Source organism: Anser cygnoides, chromosome 13, assembly GCF_040182565.1.
Source record: "Anser cygnoides isolate HZ-2024a breed goose chromosome 13, Taihu_goose_T2T_genome, whole genome shotgun sequence".
Lineage (NCBI taxonomy): Eukaryota > Metazoa > Chordata > Aves > Anseriformes > Anatidae > Anser > Anser cygnoides.
Genome location: NC_089885.1, coordinates 4,925,185 through 4,939,264, shown reverse-complemented (window position 1 = coordinate 4,939,264; position 14,080 = coordinate 4,925,185). Strand labels below are relative to the sequence as shown.

Here is a 14,080-nt window from a genome sequence, read left to right as displayed (position 1 = left end):
GTAGGAAAGTTAAAGGGGCATTCCAGCCAGTTTGGTGCAGCATTACCTCAGTTTCTCAAAAGAAGCTGTCACAGGTGGGTCCTTATGGGTCTGTTCGCGGTCTGTTCGCTTTATTTTACAGTTCTCATCCCTCAGTGATTTAGAACTCGATTTATGACGGTACAGTTTTTTATGGGTAGGTCCGTTATTGCCTAAAGTGCTCAGGTTACTATAGTTTTTATCAAAAAAGGGAGAGTGAATGTCTGTATTGTACCCAGTTGAACAGTTGGGGCGACCAGGGTCGCAGGCAGCAGCTTTGCCGTTTTTGCTTGAGCCCTTGTTGTTCGACTTGTGGTTCTTCGCCGTTCCCGGCGAGCCGCCGTTTGCCTTCTTCTTTGACTCCTGGGGCGTCCCTGCCAGAATTTTAAGGGTTTTCAGTTTCAGGCTGTTCGACTCGGGTGACCGGAATATGTCTGGCACGCTGTTGTGGCCTACGGGCCCCCACAAGGGCTCGATGGAGGCCATCATGAACCTCTGGACGTCTGCCATCCCCGAGGCGATGTTGGACAGGATGTTGGAGGGCTCCTCGAACTCCCTCTGGTCGTCATCCAGCAGGCCGGTGGTGTTCCCCAGGCCCGTTTCCGACCAGCCCGCACTGCTGTCCTTCCCCACAGCCCACTCTCCAGCCAGGCCGTTGTGCTTGCCCAGCTTCCCGGTGGCCGGGCCGCAATGTTGAACGCCCTCAGCAAGCCCCTTGGCCGCCAAGGCCGGGCCAGCAAGCTGGTTGATGGCTCTGTTGCCGCCTGCTTGGGCCTTCTCGCCGTTGAGGCCCGCAGCGTTCTTCCCCTTCCTGGTGGATCTGGGTGCCTGCCTGGAGTTCTTCCCTTGGGGCTTCTCGGTGCCTTTGTTGGTTTTGGGAGATTTTTTCCTGGTGGTTTTCTGGGAAGAACTTTGGTTTGTACCCACATTCTTGCTGGATGAACTTTTCCTCTTAGATTTCGACACTTTGCTATTGGTGCTAATTTGACCAGATGGCTCATTAAATGTTGACAAGCACGGACTTTTTTCAAGAAGGCTGACAGAATCTTCATCATTGAACATATGGAACTGAAACTGGTGATTATTTAAAGTAAACCCATTATCTGCCTGATCTTCGGTCTGCAGGACCCCGCAGTTCCACTTGACCTTCTCGGAGCTGCTCAGAGCGGCCTGGGCGCTCTCCGGGAAGCCCTTCAGGGTGCCCAGGGGTTTGGTGTCAGAGCCGGCTATCTGTGGGGAAAGGTTGGGAGTGTCCGGAGGGGACATCTCTGAAAGTGACGACTGGCGGAACTTATCGGGTGTGAAGTTGGAAATGTCTAAAAGGTCCGTGGACTCCTTCAAAGGGGTGATTTCATCTATGCTTTGCTGGATCACTAGCTTGGGACTGCAGTGGGCCAAGAAATCGTCATTAATATCATCCTCGCCGTCCTTTTCGCAAGACTTTAAACTTAAAGAACTATAATTGCTAGAACTAACTGACAATGAACCCACTGAATCAAAACTAATGAGTCTGCCATCATCTGTACTTAGTGTACCTCGCTGGAAATGAAAGCGTCCCTCTCCATTATTAAAATGACACGACTGATAAGAATCATCAGACTGCACTTGTTGGCTATCCGGCACGTAATTTTTTTGGTAGAGCAATTTGCTGCTGTTCAGATTGACTGGAGGGTAGCTGGAGGCCGGGAGGCCGTCAGCACCCGCAGCACCGCTGAACTCTCCCGACAGCGCCGCGGCCTCCCGCAGCTCTCCGGCGAATTCCTGCCGATTGCTGCCGGCAGCTTTGCTCGCCGGCCACACGCTGCCGAAGCTGCTCTGCTCCATCTCCAGGTGGCCGGGGGACTGCTGCAGCTCAGACTCGGACGGCGGGGACAGCACGCAGCTCTGCGATGGCTGCAGGCCGGCGAACGGCTTGTCTGCTGGGACGATGCTGGGGAGTGGGTGCTGCTGCTCGGAGGGGTGCTGGGTGAAGTACGAGATGCCAGTGCTGCTCGACAAATCCGAAGCGTCTAACAGCGTCTGCAGATAGCCTCCAGGGATCAGGGGTACATTGGTGGTGATATTAGCAGATGGCAGAGGCTTGTCTGAAGAGGAGGTGGATGGTAGGAAAGCAGAATTTTTAGCAATCTTATCCTCATGGCACTCCGGGAGATGGGAGCTGTCTGAAGCACATGGAACATTTTCGTCCTTCAGCCGTGCTGCAGAGTCCTGGTTTTCCAGAGCCGGGCAGCCCTCCGTCGTGTTGGTAGCAGCTTTGATTTTCTTGCATTTCAACCTGGCTTCACTTTTGAATTTGATCCTGCGGAGCACTTTCCTCTCCGTCCCCTTGTATTCCCGTTCCTGCGATTTGCATTTCACGGCAGCAATGCCTGTGATGTCATTTACATGTAATCCGTTCGCACAGCTGGGGGTGGCGATGGCTAATGCCTGAAGCCCTTTCAGGCCTGCATCCTCCTTACTGCTGCAAGGTTGCTTGTGATCAGAGGAGCAAGAGCCCAGCTTGTTCACTGACTGCTCAATGGCTTTAATTCTTTGAATCCTGTGCCTGTTTGCTAGCTTGCATTTTCGCTTCCGTGGGTGAGGGAGGAACGAAGCATCTGAGCCGTTAAGATAGAAATTCTGCTTGTGGTAGAGAGACGATCTGAGCAAATCCAGCCGGCTCTGCTGCCTCTCTTGCCAGAAGCCCTTCAATGGGGCCAGCTTTTCGTATTTGCTGAGCAGCTCCTCGTTCAGGGTAACAGTTGTCTCGTTGGCATCCACTTTGCTGAGCTTCACCAGCATATGCTTCTCCCCTTTAAACCTGTTAATGATGATGTACTTGATGATAACGGGGGGCTCCTTGCGAGAGACTTTTCGCCGTTTCTTGGGGCACCACTCGTCATCATCCTCCTCCTTGGGACCGTCTGGGAGCCACTCCTTCTTATCCAGGATCTTCTCGTTCTCGATGGAGTCCACATCGTACAGGTAGTCGTCACTGTATCGCACTTTCCTCTTCGCCCGCAGCCCGTAGTTCTGCTGGATGAAGGAGCTGGAGTGGTCCCGGGACAGGTACCGGCTGCAGTCCTTTATATCCCGCAGCACATCGAAGGAAGACTCCGTGCACGTGCTGTCGTCGCTGAACTCCCCAGAGTCCTCTGTGGAATTCACAGAGTCCAAGAAGTGGCTCCTTTTGGAGCCCACGTACTGCACCACTTCTGTGCTGTTGCAAGATTTATTTAAGGCAGCTTTCTCCTCCTCCTCGCCATCCTCTTCCTCACCATCCTCCTCCTCCTCCCCCCAGATGATGCCTTCCTCAGACTTGAATTGAGAAGGGTCAGCGGCACCACCGGGCCCCCTTTTCAGGGTGCTCCTGCTGTCCCTTTTGGTGCAGTTGCCAAAGACGCTGGGGAAGAAGTTGAACTGGGCATCCTCTTGTAGGGCTGTGGTCTTCTCCCGCACGTTGTCCTGGAAAGACTCATATCTGATCTTTAAGGAGCAGACGTCGCTTCCCAAGGTCGAATCATCATCATCAAACATGTAATTATCCACATCTTCCTCAGAAAACAGATTTACAGAAAGCTCATTTTTGGAGCAGAGGTCAAGCAGCTCAATTTTACTTTCGCTAATGAAAGATTCAAAATAGCCCCATTCCTGGTTGGGATTTGTTAGTAAGGGCTCCTCACCATTGCATTTGTCTAATAGTAATCCCTCGTAATAATTTTTCTGAGTGGGGTCCTCTGAATCACTGTCAGATTTTTCTGCATCTCTTTTGTCCGCTGCCCTCGATTTATGCATAGGGAAGCTTAAAAGCTGGTCTGAAAGCAGTTGATCCCCATATCTCATGGTTTCTCCTGTGCTCATGCAGTGAATCCCTATATCAGAGACCGAACAGGTGTCATAATCCCTATTTATATCCCCCACTTTCAAGCTTATGCCCGGCTCTGCATCAATGCCGTCCTTTGATTCAATGAAGCAGCCCAGGCAGGTCCGGCTCGGCTGCATTAGGCAGTCCCCGGTCAGGGCGGACATGCCTCCTGGCTCCATCATGCTGAAGGGAGCCTTCTCGCAGTCACCCGGCAGCGACCAGGAGCTCATGCCCTTCGTCACGCAGGACGTGAGGGAGATGGCGTGGGCCGAGGAGTCGTCTGACGCGTGCTCGGGGACATCGGTGAGCCGCAGCGGGGACGGCGGGCTCAGTGAGCAGGGCTTCTTCGAAGGCAGGGGTGGCAGCACGCGGTGGCACGCCTGGGGTTCCTTCGGAGCTGCCGTCAGGGCTGGGAAGGCGACGGCGGCATCACCGCACGGCCTCTCCTCGCCATCCGGGGCACGTGGCTCTGGAGGGACAGGAGGAGAGGGAGGAAAGGGAGAGAGAAAAAAGGAGAGTTTACAAACCTCACAGTTCTTGTCACCCCGCTCTCATTCTCCCTGGTTTTGGGGGCGTCTCTTCCCCACCGCCTGCCTGGAAGGCGGCAGGCTCCTCCCCGCAAGATCGCAATCTTCCACTCGTGCAGCTAATTAATTTTGTGATGTACGAAAACCAGCGAGGTAAACACTCTGCCCCCCGCAGCCAGTTGGAAGAGGTACAAGATTATGTTTAAAAAACCAAAACCATCCGTTCTTTCCTCCTAATATACATACCGTTACCTGGATACTGCCTTTCAAATCTGACAAGGTTATTAAAAAAACAAAACAAGTCTAATAAAAATGTTCCCATTAACAGTTGCAAAATTAATAGAAAAATAAGATTCTTAAAGAAGCAAAACATCCTTCCTGCAGCACCTGCAGCTGAAACGCACCTGAGCTGCGCTGCTGCTGCAGGGTCACAAAGTTACAGCTGATTAAAAAAACAACAGCCTTCTTGTCCATGCGGATGAAAAGCAGGAGGAAACAGAATTTAAGGCAATTATTATTAAAATTATTGTTGATTTTGCAATTCTTCCCATTGTTCCTCATCTTTCAAATGCCTTTTGCATAATGTAAGGATTTTTTTTTTATTTAAGGGTTTTTATTTTCTTTGCCTCATGGCACTCTTTTGTGGCAAAGCAAAATTATGAATATTCTTTTATCCAACTTCTTGCTCAGCGGACGGTATGACCCTTGACATGGAAATGCAATGTCTTTTTATCCATGAACATGCTCGGCTATTTCTGTATTATAAAAACACACAAATGTGTGCATTCAGAACAGGTGGAGACCTCTGCCAGCCTCGAGCTTTTGTTGCTTTTGTCCCAGCACACAGCTTACCTGGCCGACCATTTTGCTGAAACCCAAGGTTGGTGGGGTGAGACCCCGCTCAATGCCAGCAGAGGGGCAGCCCCACCTGATGTGGCACTGGGAGGCGTGGAGAAGCACATCCCGGCCCCACGACGAGGATTTTGGGAATCCCACATGGGTATTCAGGGGGAACAAGCACTGAAGCACCAGCCCACTGCAAGAGCAGGGCACGCAAAGTGATGTGGCACCTACGTAGCTCCTGCAACGCTCTGTGACAAGGGCATTTGCTCCAAAAGCCACCCTACCCAAGGGTGAACCTGGTCCCTGCGAGGACGGCTGCCACAGCACCGTCCCACCAGGAGGACAGCATGCCAAGCCACCCGAGCGCATCCATCTGGGACAGACGGAAAGGAGCACCCAGCCACGCGGTATGGAGCCACTCCGCTGTGACATGGCTTGCCCTAAACCCCCAGAGCTGATCCCAAAAGCTGCCCCGAGTTACGTGAGGCCTCACGGATGGAGCTGTCGTTTAAGACTTAAGCCAGTACATGCAAGCTACAGTCAGAGCCGTCCAGCCTTCTAAAAGCTTTGAACAACCTTCCGAATGGTACACAAACCAAACCAGAAATGCAATTCAATGCCTGTATGCAGCTTGAACAGACTGACTTGCTGGAAATCGGTGCTGTTTCCCTCCTCGAGAAGGGTTAAAAAGCAAAATAAAGCTCATTTTGGGTCCCTCCCACCATTTTTAGATCAGAAATGCAGAGGTGGTATCTTTTTCCTTAAGCAGCAAAACAAATTAACCAGTGCACTTCCACTTCAGAAGAAAATAAAAATCAGCTTGGAGCTGACAGGAAGCATGGAAAATTTGAGGATAAAAGAATATCTGTGAATGCTGCAAGACTCAAAGAAAGAGGGAGGTGGAGAGCTCAAAATCAATCTCAAATACTGCATTAAATACACAGAGATGTTGTAATATAAAATAAGCTGTCCGCAGGTGGGTTTTTTTTAGTTACAGAAGTAAACTTCACTCTTGTGAAACACAAATGCCCAAGCTTTATTTATAGGGGCTGCATTGTCCTAAAATCAGGCGCATAATCAATTGAAGCTCCAAAGCAATACAAAGAAAGACCACAGTTAAAAAAAGAAAAATACTGGAGCACCAAAAAAGCCTTTTTCAGGTTTAACTCAATAACCATCCAAAAGCATACGGGCAGTTATAGCAGAAGAACACTGCACCATCCTGTTGTGAATCAGCTCTAGAAGGAGTCCAGTGTCTGAGGGTGCATTTCAGCAGCCTGCAGGCTGCTCTGGATTAACCGTGGCCGGTACAGCGAGCACCGATTTGTAGCGAGGGTGAGAGGGTGCAAGAAGCCCCAGCCCCAGTCCTAATGTCACCAACAGGGAGATGGTGGCACCAGAGCTACCTGGCATCTCTCTGCTTTGGATTCAGCAGCAACTCCTACACAACGATGTTTAATTAAAGCTCTTCTTAAGTCCTGTTTAATTTAACCTCATGGAAGTGGTATCGGGTTCTAGAAATCACCCCAGTCTTCACTGAGGAGGTACCTGCTGATTTTACTGCCTACTCGATCAGATGGCTGGAAAACCTCCTTGTAGCTCCAGCAGCTGCCATCAGCTGTGTGCAGTCATGAACAAGATGGGCTGGCAAAGACGGAGACCTTCAAAATTACACTGTACGGGAGAGCGCCAGCGTACGCTTCACCTGCCGCCAGCACATGTTGCGGGGTCCTCACGGGCACCCGTGTGCCTGGAGTCGCTCCAGGTTTTGGGTAATGAATGAGAACAACATGTGCCTCTACACGCTCCTGCTAGGGCAAACCTCACGTTGGTAAGACAGAAGGATCTGAACACGCAGCATCAGAGAACCGAGTCCTAGATATCTAACAGGGTCCAGCTTATATGCACACATTGCAGGATTTGCAGGCCAACAAAAGTTCTAAAAATCCATAAAATTAGCCATAAAAACGTTTAGAATGAAAATATCGAGCTCTGCCTCAGCACTGGGTGCTAATTCAGGTCTGTAACCCAAGCTCTAATTTCCCCTAAATTTGTAGGGACTGAAAACCCTCAGTTAAACCAGGCTGAGACTGGTTTATGTAATTGCAAAGAGGGGGACAGATTCCCAGCAGAGGGGCTGCATAATCTCCTATGACTTTTTTCCCTAAGAAACCGAGCTAAAATCCATAATTCAAACTGAACTAAAATCCATAATTCAAACTCCATGTGCACATAAACATTTCCAGCCATGCATATGCATGGGCCAAAGCAGTACTTGTTAAGACCTCAAAAGCTGTAGATCCATAGCTGGAGTGCAGAAAATACCCACTTGCCCTACTGCTCCGTATCATGGAGATACCTGCAAACCACTAAAATTAAATACATGAAAGGAATTAGGAAAATAAGTTGGCTTGCAAATTGTCACTGCTCCCTCATGTACTGTAATTAAGTTCCTTACCATTTTCTTTCACCCCATTAATCAGGATAGTTTCTTGGTCTTCTGAGGCACAATCCTGCTCTTGTTGGTCATCCATCAATTTAACCTCTTTCTGTTCATTCCATGCCCCACTGCATCTGGCCAACCTGCACATTTCCAGAAACATAACCACAGTCAGTACAATTCCCAAAATCAGCTCAAGGAACCATGAATAAAAAATAACAACAATAAAAAAAGCCCCACAACATTACATGCTGCCCTCACCCTGCTTAAGAGGACAAATGCTATTTATTTAGGCTATCATATTTTCACTTTTCCACTCCAAAAGCCAAGTCCGATGTATTTCAGCAGGGTTAAAATGATATATATCCCCATTTCCTTCCCTGAAGTCCTCCTTTAGGAAGTGGAGCAGCGCTCTGCACTTCTGCAGTGCCTTTCCCATCACCTGAAATTGCTTTCCAAAAGCAGGTAAGCATTATTCTTTCAATTTAGCAGACGGGTTAGCAGGCACACAGAGAAGAGGGGGCTTGCCCCAGGTCAGACAACAGCAGCTCAGTGGCACGGTTGGAAGAAAAACTCAGATATCCCGTCTGACAACTGCTTGCCCCAGCTGCCAGTGAAGGCTCTCCTCCTCCAAGCGCTGCCAGGCACAAAAAATCTCACCTACGGAGATTTTGGGGAAGAAGTATCTAGCCTCATTTTTCATTGGAAATCCTTCTTACTCCTTCCTCGGGGAGCTGCCCTCATTCCCATGTCACCTGCTGCCGTGCATTGGCATGGACATGGTGCAGTGGGCAGCAGAGAACAACCCGAGGGGATGCTCCCGATGAACAGAATCGTGCCTCTTTGACCAGAAATTAAAGACTGAATCTAACTTCTGGCAGCTTGAGCTCAACTTTTTTTTTCTCTCTCAGAACAGGTACGAGACCAAAGCACCGTTTTTTGTTTTTAAATCAACATTCGTCGATGCCTGATTATCCCGCAGTGCTCTCTGCCCCGGGTTCAGCAGCCGAATGTCATTCATATTCAGATTTGCAGTGGAGTCCTCTTAATTAATGTGAAATCTTTAAAACCGCCTCAGTAAGTGAAACCTTCACCAAACTTAAAGATGTTGTGACACTGAGAGAAAGATAAGAATAACAAGCATCAGTAACCCAACTCCTCTGCATATTTAGAGGAATATTTAACTAACCCGGAGAGTTTGACTTTGATGCAAATCCGTATTTCAAAGCTCAGGACGAGTCGGTCTGCTCCTCTAAGCCTCCTCTCCCCGCTGCCTCGGGTTCCCACCGTGGTCAACAAAAGCTCGCTGGAGCCAGCACCGAGCACATTTGGCTATGTGCGTTCACAGATCTGAACCTGCTGCTCACGGGCTCACTTCGGAGCACTCAAAGTGCACTTGTGGCTGATCAGACCGGCATCTCCAAAACACAGACGTTTATAACCAGCATTCCTGCACGCTGATCTCCACCATGCTTCTGAAGTGTGAAGGTGATGCTCCAGGAGAGGCTTATCAAGCAGGGGCACCTCCTCCTTCTCGCGACGACCATGACGTCAGGGCCAGCAGGCATTGTGTTGGTGCTGCAAACCTCCAACGGACCCCCTGCCACGGGGACAGCCACACCAGGGCACGCCGACACCTCAAGGTGCAGGCTCCATCCCTCTGATGGCCACCAGCCGATGCCAAGTCAACGGGGAGACGCCATGCCAGACACCTTGCTTGTGACGCTCTGCAGCTAAGGGACTTGTGGGTTCAGAGACTATACCTGTGCTTTATTCTGCTGATTTCTCTAATTATGTCCTCCTACCTTGTTGACGCTGCTAGCCACCAGAGAACCTTGTGGTAATGCAGGTGGCAGCTTCGTGCTGTGTCCAATTGATCCCGTTTCAATCTGCTGTCCTCCAAAGGATGGGCAGTGGTTTCTCATTTTACAGCACCAGCAAAAACACGGCCTCAGTCCTACACAGGACTTGGAGTATGGCCATCACAGGAATATTTAATAATAATAATTATATTCATAAGGAGAATCATGGTAATATTTCAAGTTATCCAAGTGCAGAAACCAAATCAGGATACTACAGAACTTTTTTCACTTTAACCTACAGGAACAAGGTTGAAGGACAAGAGATGACCTAGCGCTGCTGTACAAGGCTCAATGCTGCAAGTCGAGTCTTTGGTCTAGCAGCAGAACAAGCCAAAACCCATGGTCATGTCCTCCACCTTCCCACATGGCTCAAAAGCGCCAGCATCACCTCTGCACTGGTTTGCTGGTCTGACTTTTGCTGGGATGTACCTGCTCAGAGCAGTTTGGTGCAAAATGACACAGCCTGCCTGTTTTCAATGGGTAACATCGTCACAGCCGTATTAAAATAATGGCTTTCACTGAATAAAACATAACACAGAGGCAGGAACAGTAATTCTCCAGTAGTGTGGATGTGTCACTTGCAGCACACGAAACATCTCCAGAGAGAAAACCGTAACAGGGACATAAAACACCAGAGAGCTTACAAAGAGAGACCCGAGCATTGTCAGGAAGGCACCATCCTATTGCCCCCGGGACTGTCTGCCCCTCGTTCCTGCTCCCGGGGACATAACGGGCAGACCCCAAGGAGACAGCAGGGCTCAGCTGGGCAGACGCCAAGCGAGCGGCAAGCAGGTGGTCAGGCAGTCAGAGGCGGAAAAAGGGAGCCTACGGGGCTGGAAACCTGGGGGATTTTTAATCTCTTATTATTATTTGGGGCGATATGTGTGCATAAGGGGGAGGGAGGCACGGGAGGGAAGTTTCTGGTGGCTGTGATCCAAAGACGGGAGAAGACAAAGAGGAGGACGAAATGCAAGAACTGAGGGGCTGTGCCTGTAGCCTTGACTGCGGTACCTCGCAGTGCGGAGCCGAGCTCCAGAAACGAGCTGGAAAGAACTGAAAAGAGTTCAGATGGGGGATCTTCAGACACGGCTGAAGAGAGATGAAGTGCAAATGAAACAGGCAATTTTGAAGTTTGCAGAGACCTGTTGAACAAGAGGACCTTTCCAGAGTGCTGTGACCACGAAAGGTCAGCTCCCAAGGCGGACAGGGAGAAACACCAGCTACTGTGAAAGAAACGCTGACAAAGGGGCTTGACGCAATGCAGAACCAGAGGAAACCGAAGACTGGGAATAACAAAGAGGAGAAGAACAGCTGGGTCCCTGGGAAGAAAAACTAAACCGATGGAGACCTGGGGTATAAAGGCAATAGGCAGAGAATATGCTGGGTAGCAGGAGAGCACAGAACAGAGCCATGTGCAGACAGCAGAACAAAGGGGAGAGGATTCGGGCTGCAGACAACGTCCAGCCATTGAAGATACACATGGCTGAGGTCACGCTATTGTGAAGAACCAGCAGGAGGAAATTCAGTCACCAGCTTGAAGTTTATGAACTTGACTGGAGCCGGAGTGCATGGAGGAAGAGGATGGTCAAAGCCACGGAGTCGGATGGACTGCAGGTGTCCGGAGGAGGAGGAGGGCAGGAGCACAGCCTGGCAGGCTGGGCTACAAGGACAGTCACAGGTGGTTCAGTCACCGGGAGGAATTTGGCAGGACAGGCTTGTCTCGATGGTGCCGCATACTCTAGGGCTTTGGTCTGCTAAGATCACAGCTGGCATAACTGAAAAAGATACTGGCTATGAAAGGAGATGGAAGGGATGAAGTTGCAGAAAGCAAGCAGTGGAGATGGAAAATAATGCAACTGGTTTAAAGCAAGAGATGGACAAATTAATGGGCAGAAGGACAGGAAAAAATGGGCTGTGAGGGCAGCACACAGGACTGGGTGACCTGGAGAAATCCCTTTCAGCCCTACAGCTCATGTCAGGCGAAGGACTGCAAGCACCTTGGAAAAACCCTCAGCATCACAGCCGAGAGCATTCTCCACTCCTCGCGTCTCCCCTACATCTTCCCACTACTCACCCTAACGGGGTTGTGCAAAAGCTGTTAGCAACTACGTGGTGTGCACGTGTCCAGCAGAACACAAACACAGCACCCAAATGGATCCTCAGATTTACACCTCCCATCACCTTCGCAGAAGGTCCATCACCTTGGGAGCAGGTGTTCTTCAGCCCAGGTGGCCAAGTAACCCAAAGCACTACTTCGTTCTGTTTTAAAAAGACACCCAAGAAGGTTTATGGGCACTGCAGTTGTGGAGCACTGTCTCCAAAGACAGATGTGGCCAGAGAATGAAAGCCGATGGATGCCCAGGCTAAGGCCCCACAAGCTCTCTCTACTCCCAGTGAGCAAGAGCCTGTGCACACTTGGTGGGACACCTTTTTGTCAGTTCTTTGGAGTAAAAACGCAATATTTCTTGTCCTTATTTCTCTTCCTATAAATTCAACACGTACACAAAGCAAGAGCTATGTAAACAATGCTCCCGGCTGGAAATGAAATGGGTGGGTGCCAGTTATTTGCCTACAGCAGAGGACGAAATGCCCGAATTACAAAACTAAAACATCTGGATATGCTTCTACGCTTGAGTCGAGGAAATGATGGGTTTTATGTTCACTTAGAACTGACACTTCTTTGTACATCTTGGATTTTAGCACTTTCCTCAAGGTGAAAGGGGAAGCACTGCTGGTTTACACAACCGCGAGGGAAAAATGCCTCTGCTCAAAGGGTGTACTCTACGAAGACAGCAACAAGCTGCTTTGCTTCTTTCTCAACCAGACAATGTCCTTCTCCCCCAGCAGGGCAAGGTCCCAAGTGGACATCTTATAGGTAAGGGTCCATCCCTCGTTGCTATCAGTGGTGCTGCGGCGAGAGGACGTGCTCTGGTCTCAGCCGCCAGCCCAGGGAAAAAATCCTACGAGGCTGGCCTCTGCCAGCTCTCCCTGGGAGGCAGCGGTGGTTCAGCTCCTGGCATCTTGCAGAGAAGGCGGCCACAGTCTCAGCAGCGTCCTGGAAGCACTCGGAGGGGACCACAGGCACCAGCATGCCACACCTGCCGCGCAATCCAGGGCTTGGCCACGTGTCCTCAGCACCAGCACTATCCTGCTGAACCTTAATACACTCCCAAGCAGAGGGAAAAAAAAATAAAAATCCACCAGGTAAAAATAAACAGCCTGCCAGACTGACTGCAAGCCCACCTACACATATGGGAATTGTATTAGATGGACTAGATTAGGGGTTAGTGATAGCTGTTCCATAATTAAAGTTACAAGAGTGTTTCAGCTTGAAGCTGAATAAACAAAAGGTCGCAAGCACCCAGACAAAACCCAACGTGGCAATTCCTATTTACACACACCTTCCACATACCAAGCGCTTTTATTTGTTGTAGATCACGGGGGCAGATGGAAAGGGAGTATCCACAGCGAAGGAAAATCTTTTTCTGGAGAAGAGGGGGAAGAAGCAAAGCAGAAGATGTGGCTTTTTTCTGCAGAGTTGTGAATAAGCGCAGGTGTTGGAAGGAGCTCTATAAATGTGGTTACATCTTTCAAAAAAAAAAGAGCTTTAGAGAAATTAATTACATGTCAGAGCCTCTGACAGGTCTTTTAAGAATTATGATACTTTTGAATGAAAACATTATATGCTTAAAAAGAAATACCATGTAAATGTCTCTGAGATATTTACATTCAGCAGAGTAATAGTAGAAAAGAATTCAGCTCTCTCCCCGGTACGAATGGATGCAGAACATGCTGTGCTCTTCCTAACAACGTCTTCTGCCCTTGCTGGACTTCATTAACTCTCAGGCAGAATTAAAAGATAGAGTTCAGGGCCATCTGCCACGAATCAGACGTAAACAGAAATAAAGCTCTCCCAAAGAGACCAAAGCGCGACTCTCGCCTCGCCAGGCTGCAGCCCTGACCGCACGGCTCCTCTCCAAAGCAAGGCCACCACACCGCACACCTCCTTCTGTGCTGACAAAATGGGCAGCAAGGCCTCTGCAGGGAAAAATATCCTTTTTTCCCCCCCTTCTAGCCCCACTGAAACCTGTGCTGGACATAGGATAGAGAGCTTCTCTTGGAGAAAGCGTCATGGGGCACTGCGAACGCCGCTGCAGGGAAGCGGGGCAGGACTGACCCCAACGATGCTGTTTTCCTGCTGGATTCTGACATTCCCAAATCCCTTTTATCCCGAGGATTTTACCTCACCCTTGCTTTTTCACAGTAATTTGACAATGGGTGGGTGAACTGATAAAAATTTTCACTTGCCAGCAGATGGGGATAGATTTTACTACTAAGTCTCTAAAAAGAGGTTCTCTAGAAGTGCCTCTCCTGCTAAACCCATTTTTCCAAGAATGGACATTTTTATATTTATTTAGGCCAAGGGTCTGAATTTTGCCCAACAACATGAAAAGAAAAAATACAAAAAGTACATGAGGTTTCCAGAACCGGTATGGTTCAAAAGGAGAAATTCATAAGAAAAGGTATTCTCTGCCCATCATAAAGT

General features: G+C 49.5%; 1 protein-coding gene across 9 annotated transcripts in view; it reads right to left on the bottom strand.

The window, feature by feature from the left end:
• Positions 1-14,080, bottom strand: part of NEXMIF (neurite extension and migration factor) — a 140,269-nt gene that overhangs the window by 5,950 nt on the left and 120,239 nt on the right. For 8 of the 9 annotated variants that reach the window (XM_067005197.1, XM_067005196.1, XM_067005198.1 and 5 more), the window contains 2 exons: positions 7,691-7,815; positions 47-4,331 (listed from right to left, as the gene is read on the bottom strand). In XM_067005197.1, coding sequence (XP_066861298.1) covers positions 47-4,331; positions 7,691-7,766 — 4,361 coding nt within the window. In that variant the 5' untranslated portion in view covers positions 7,767-7,815. The remainder of the gene's footprint in view (positions 1-46; positions 4,332-7,690; positions 7,816-14,080) is intronic. The other variant, XM_067005199.1, reaches the window with a different exon arrangement.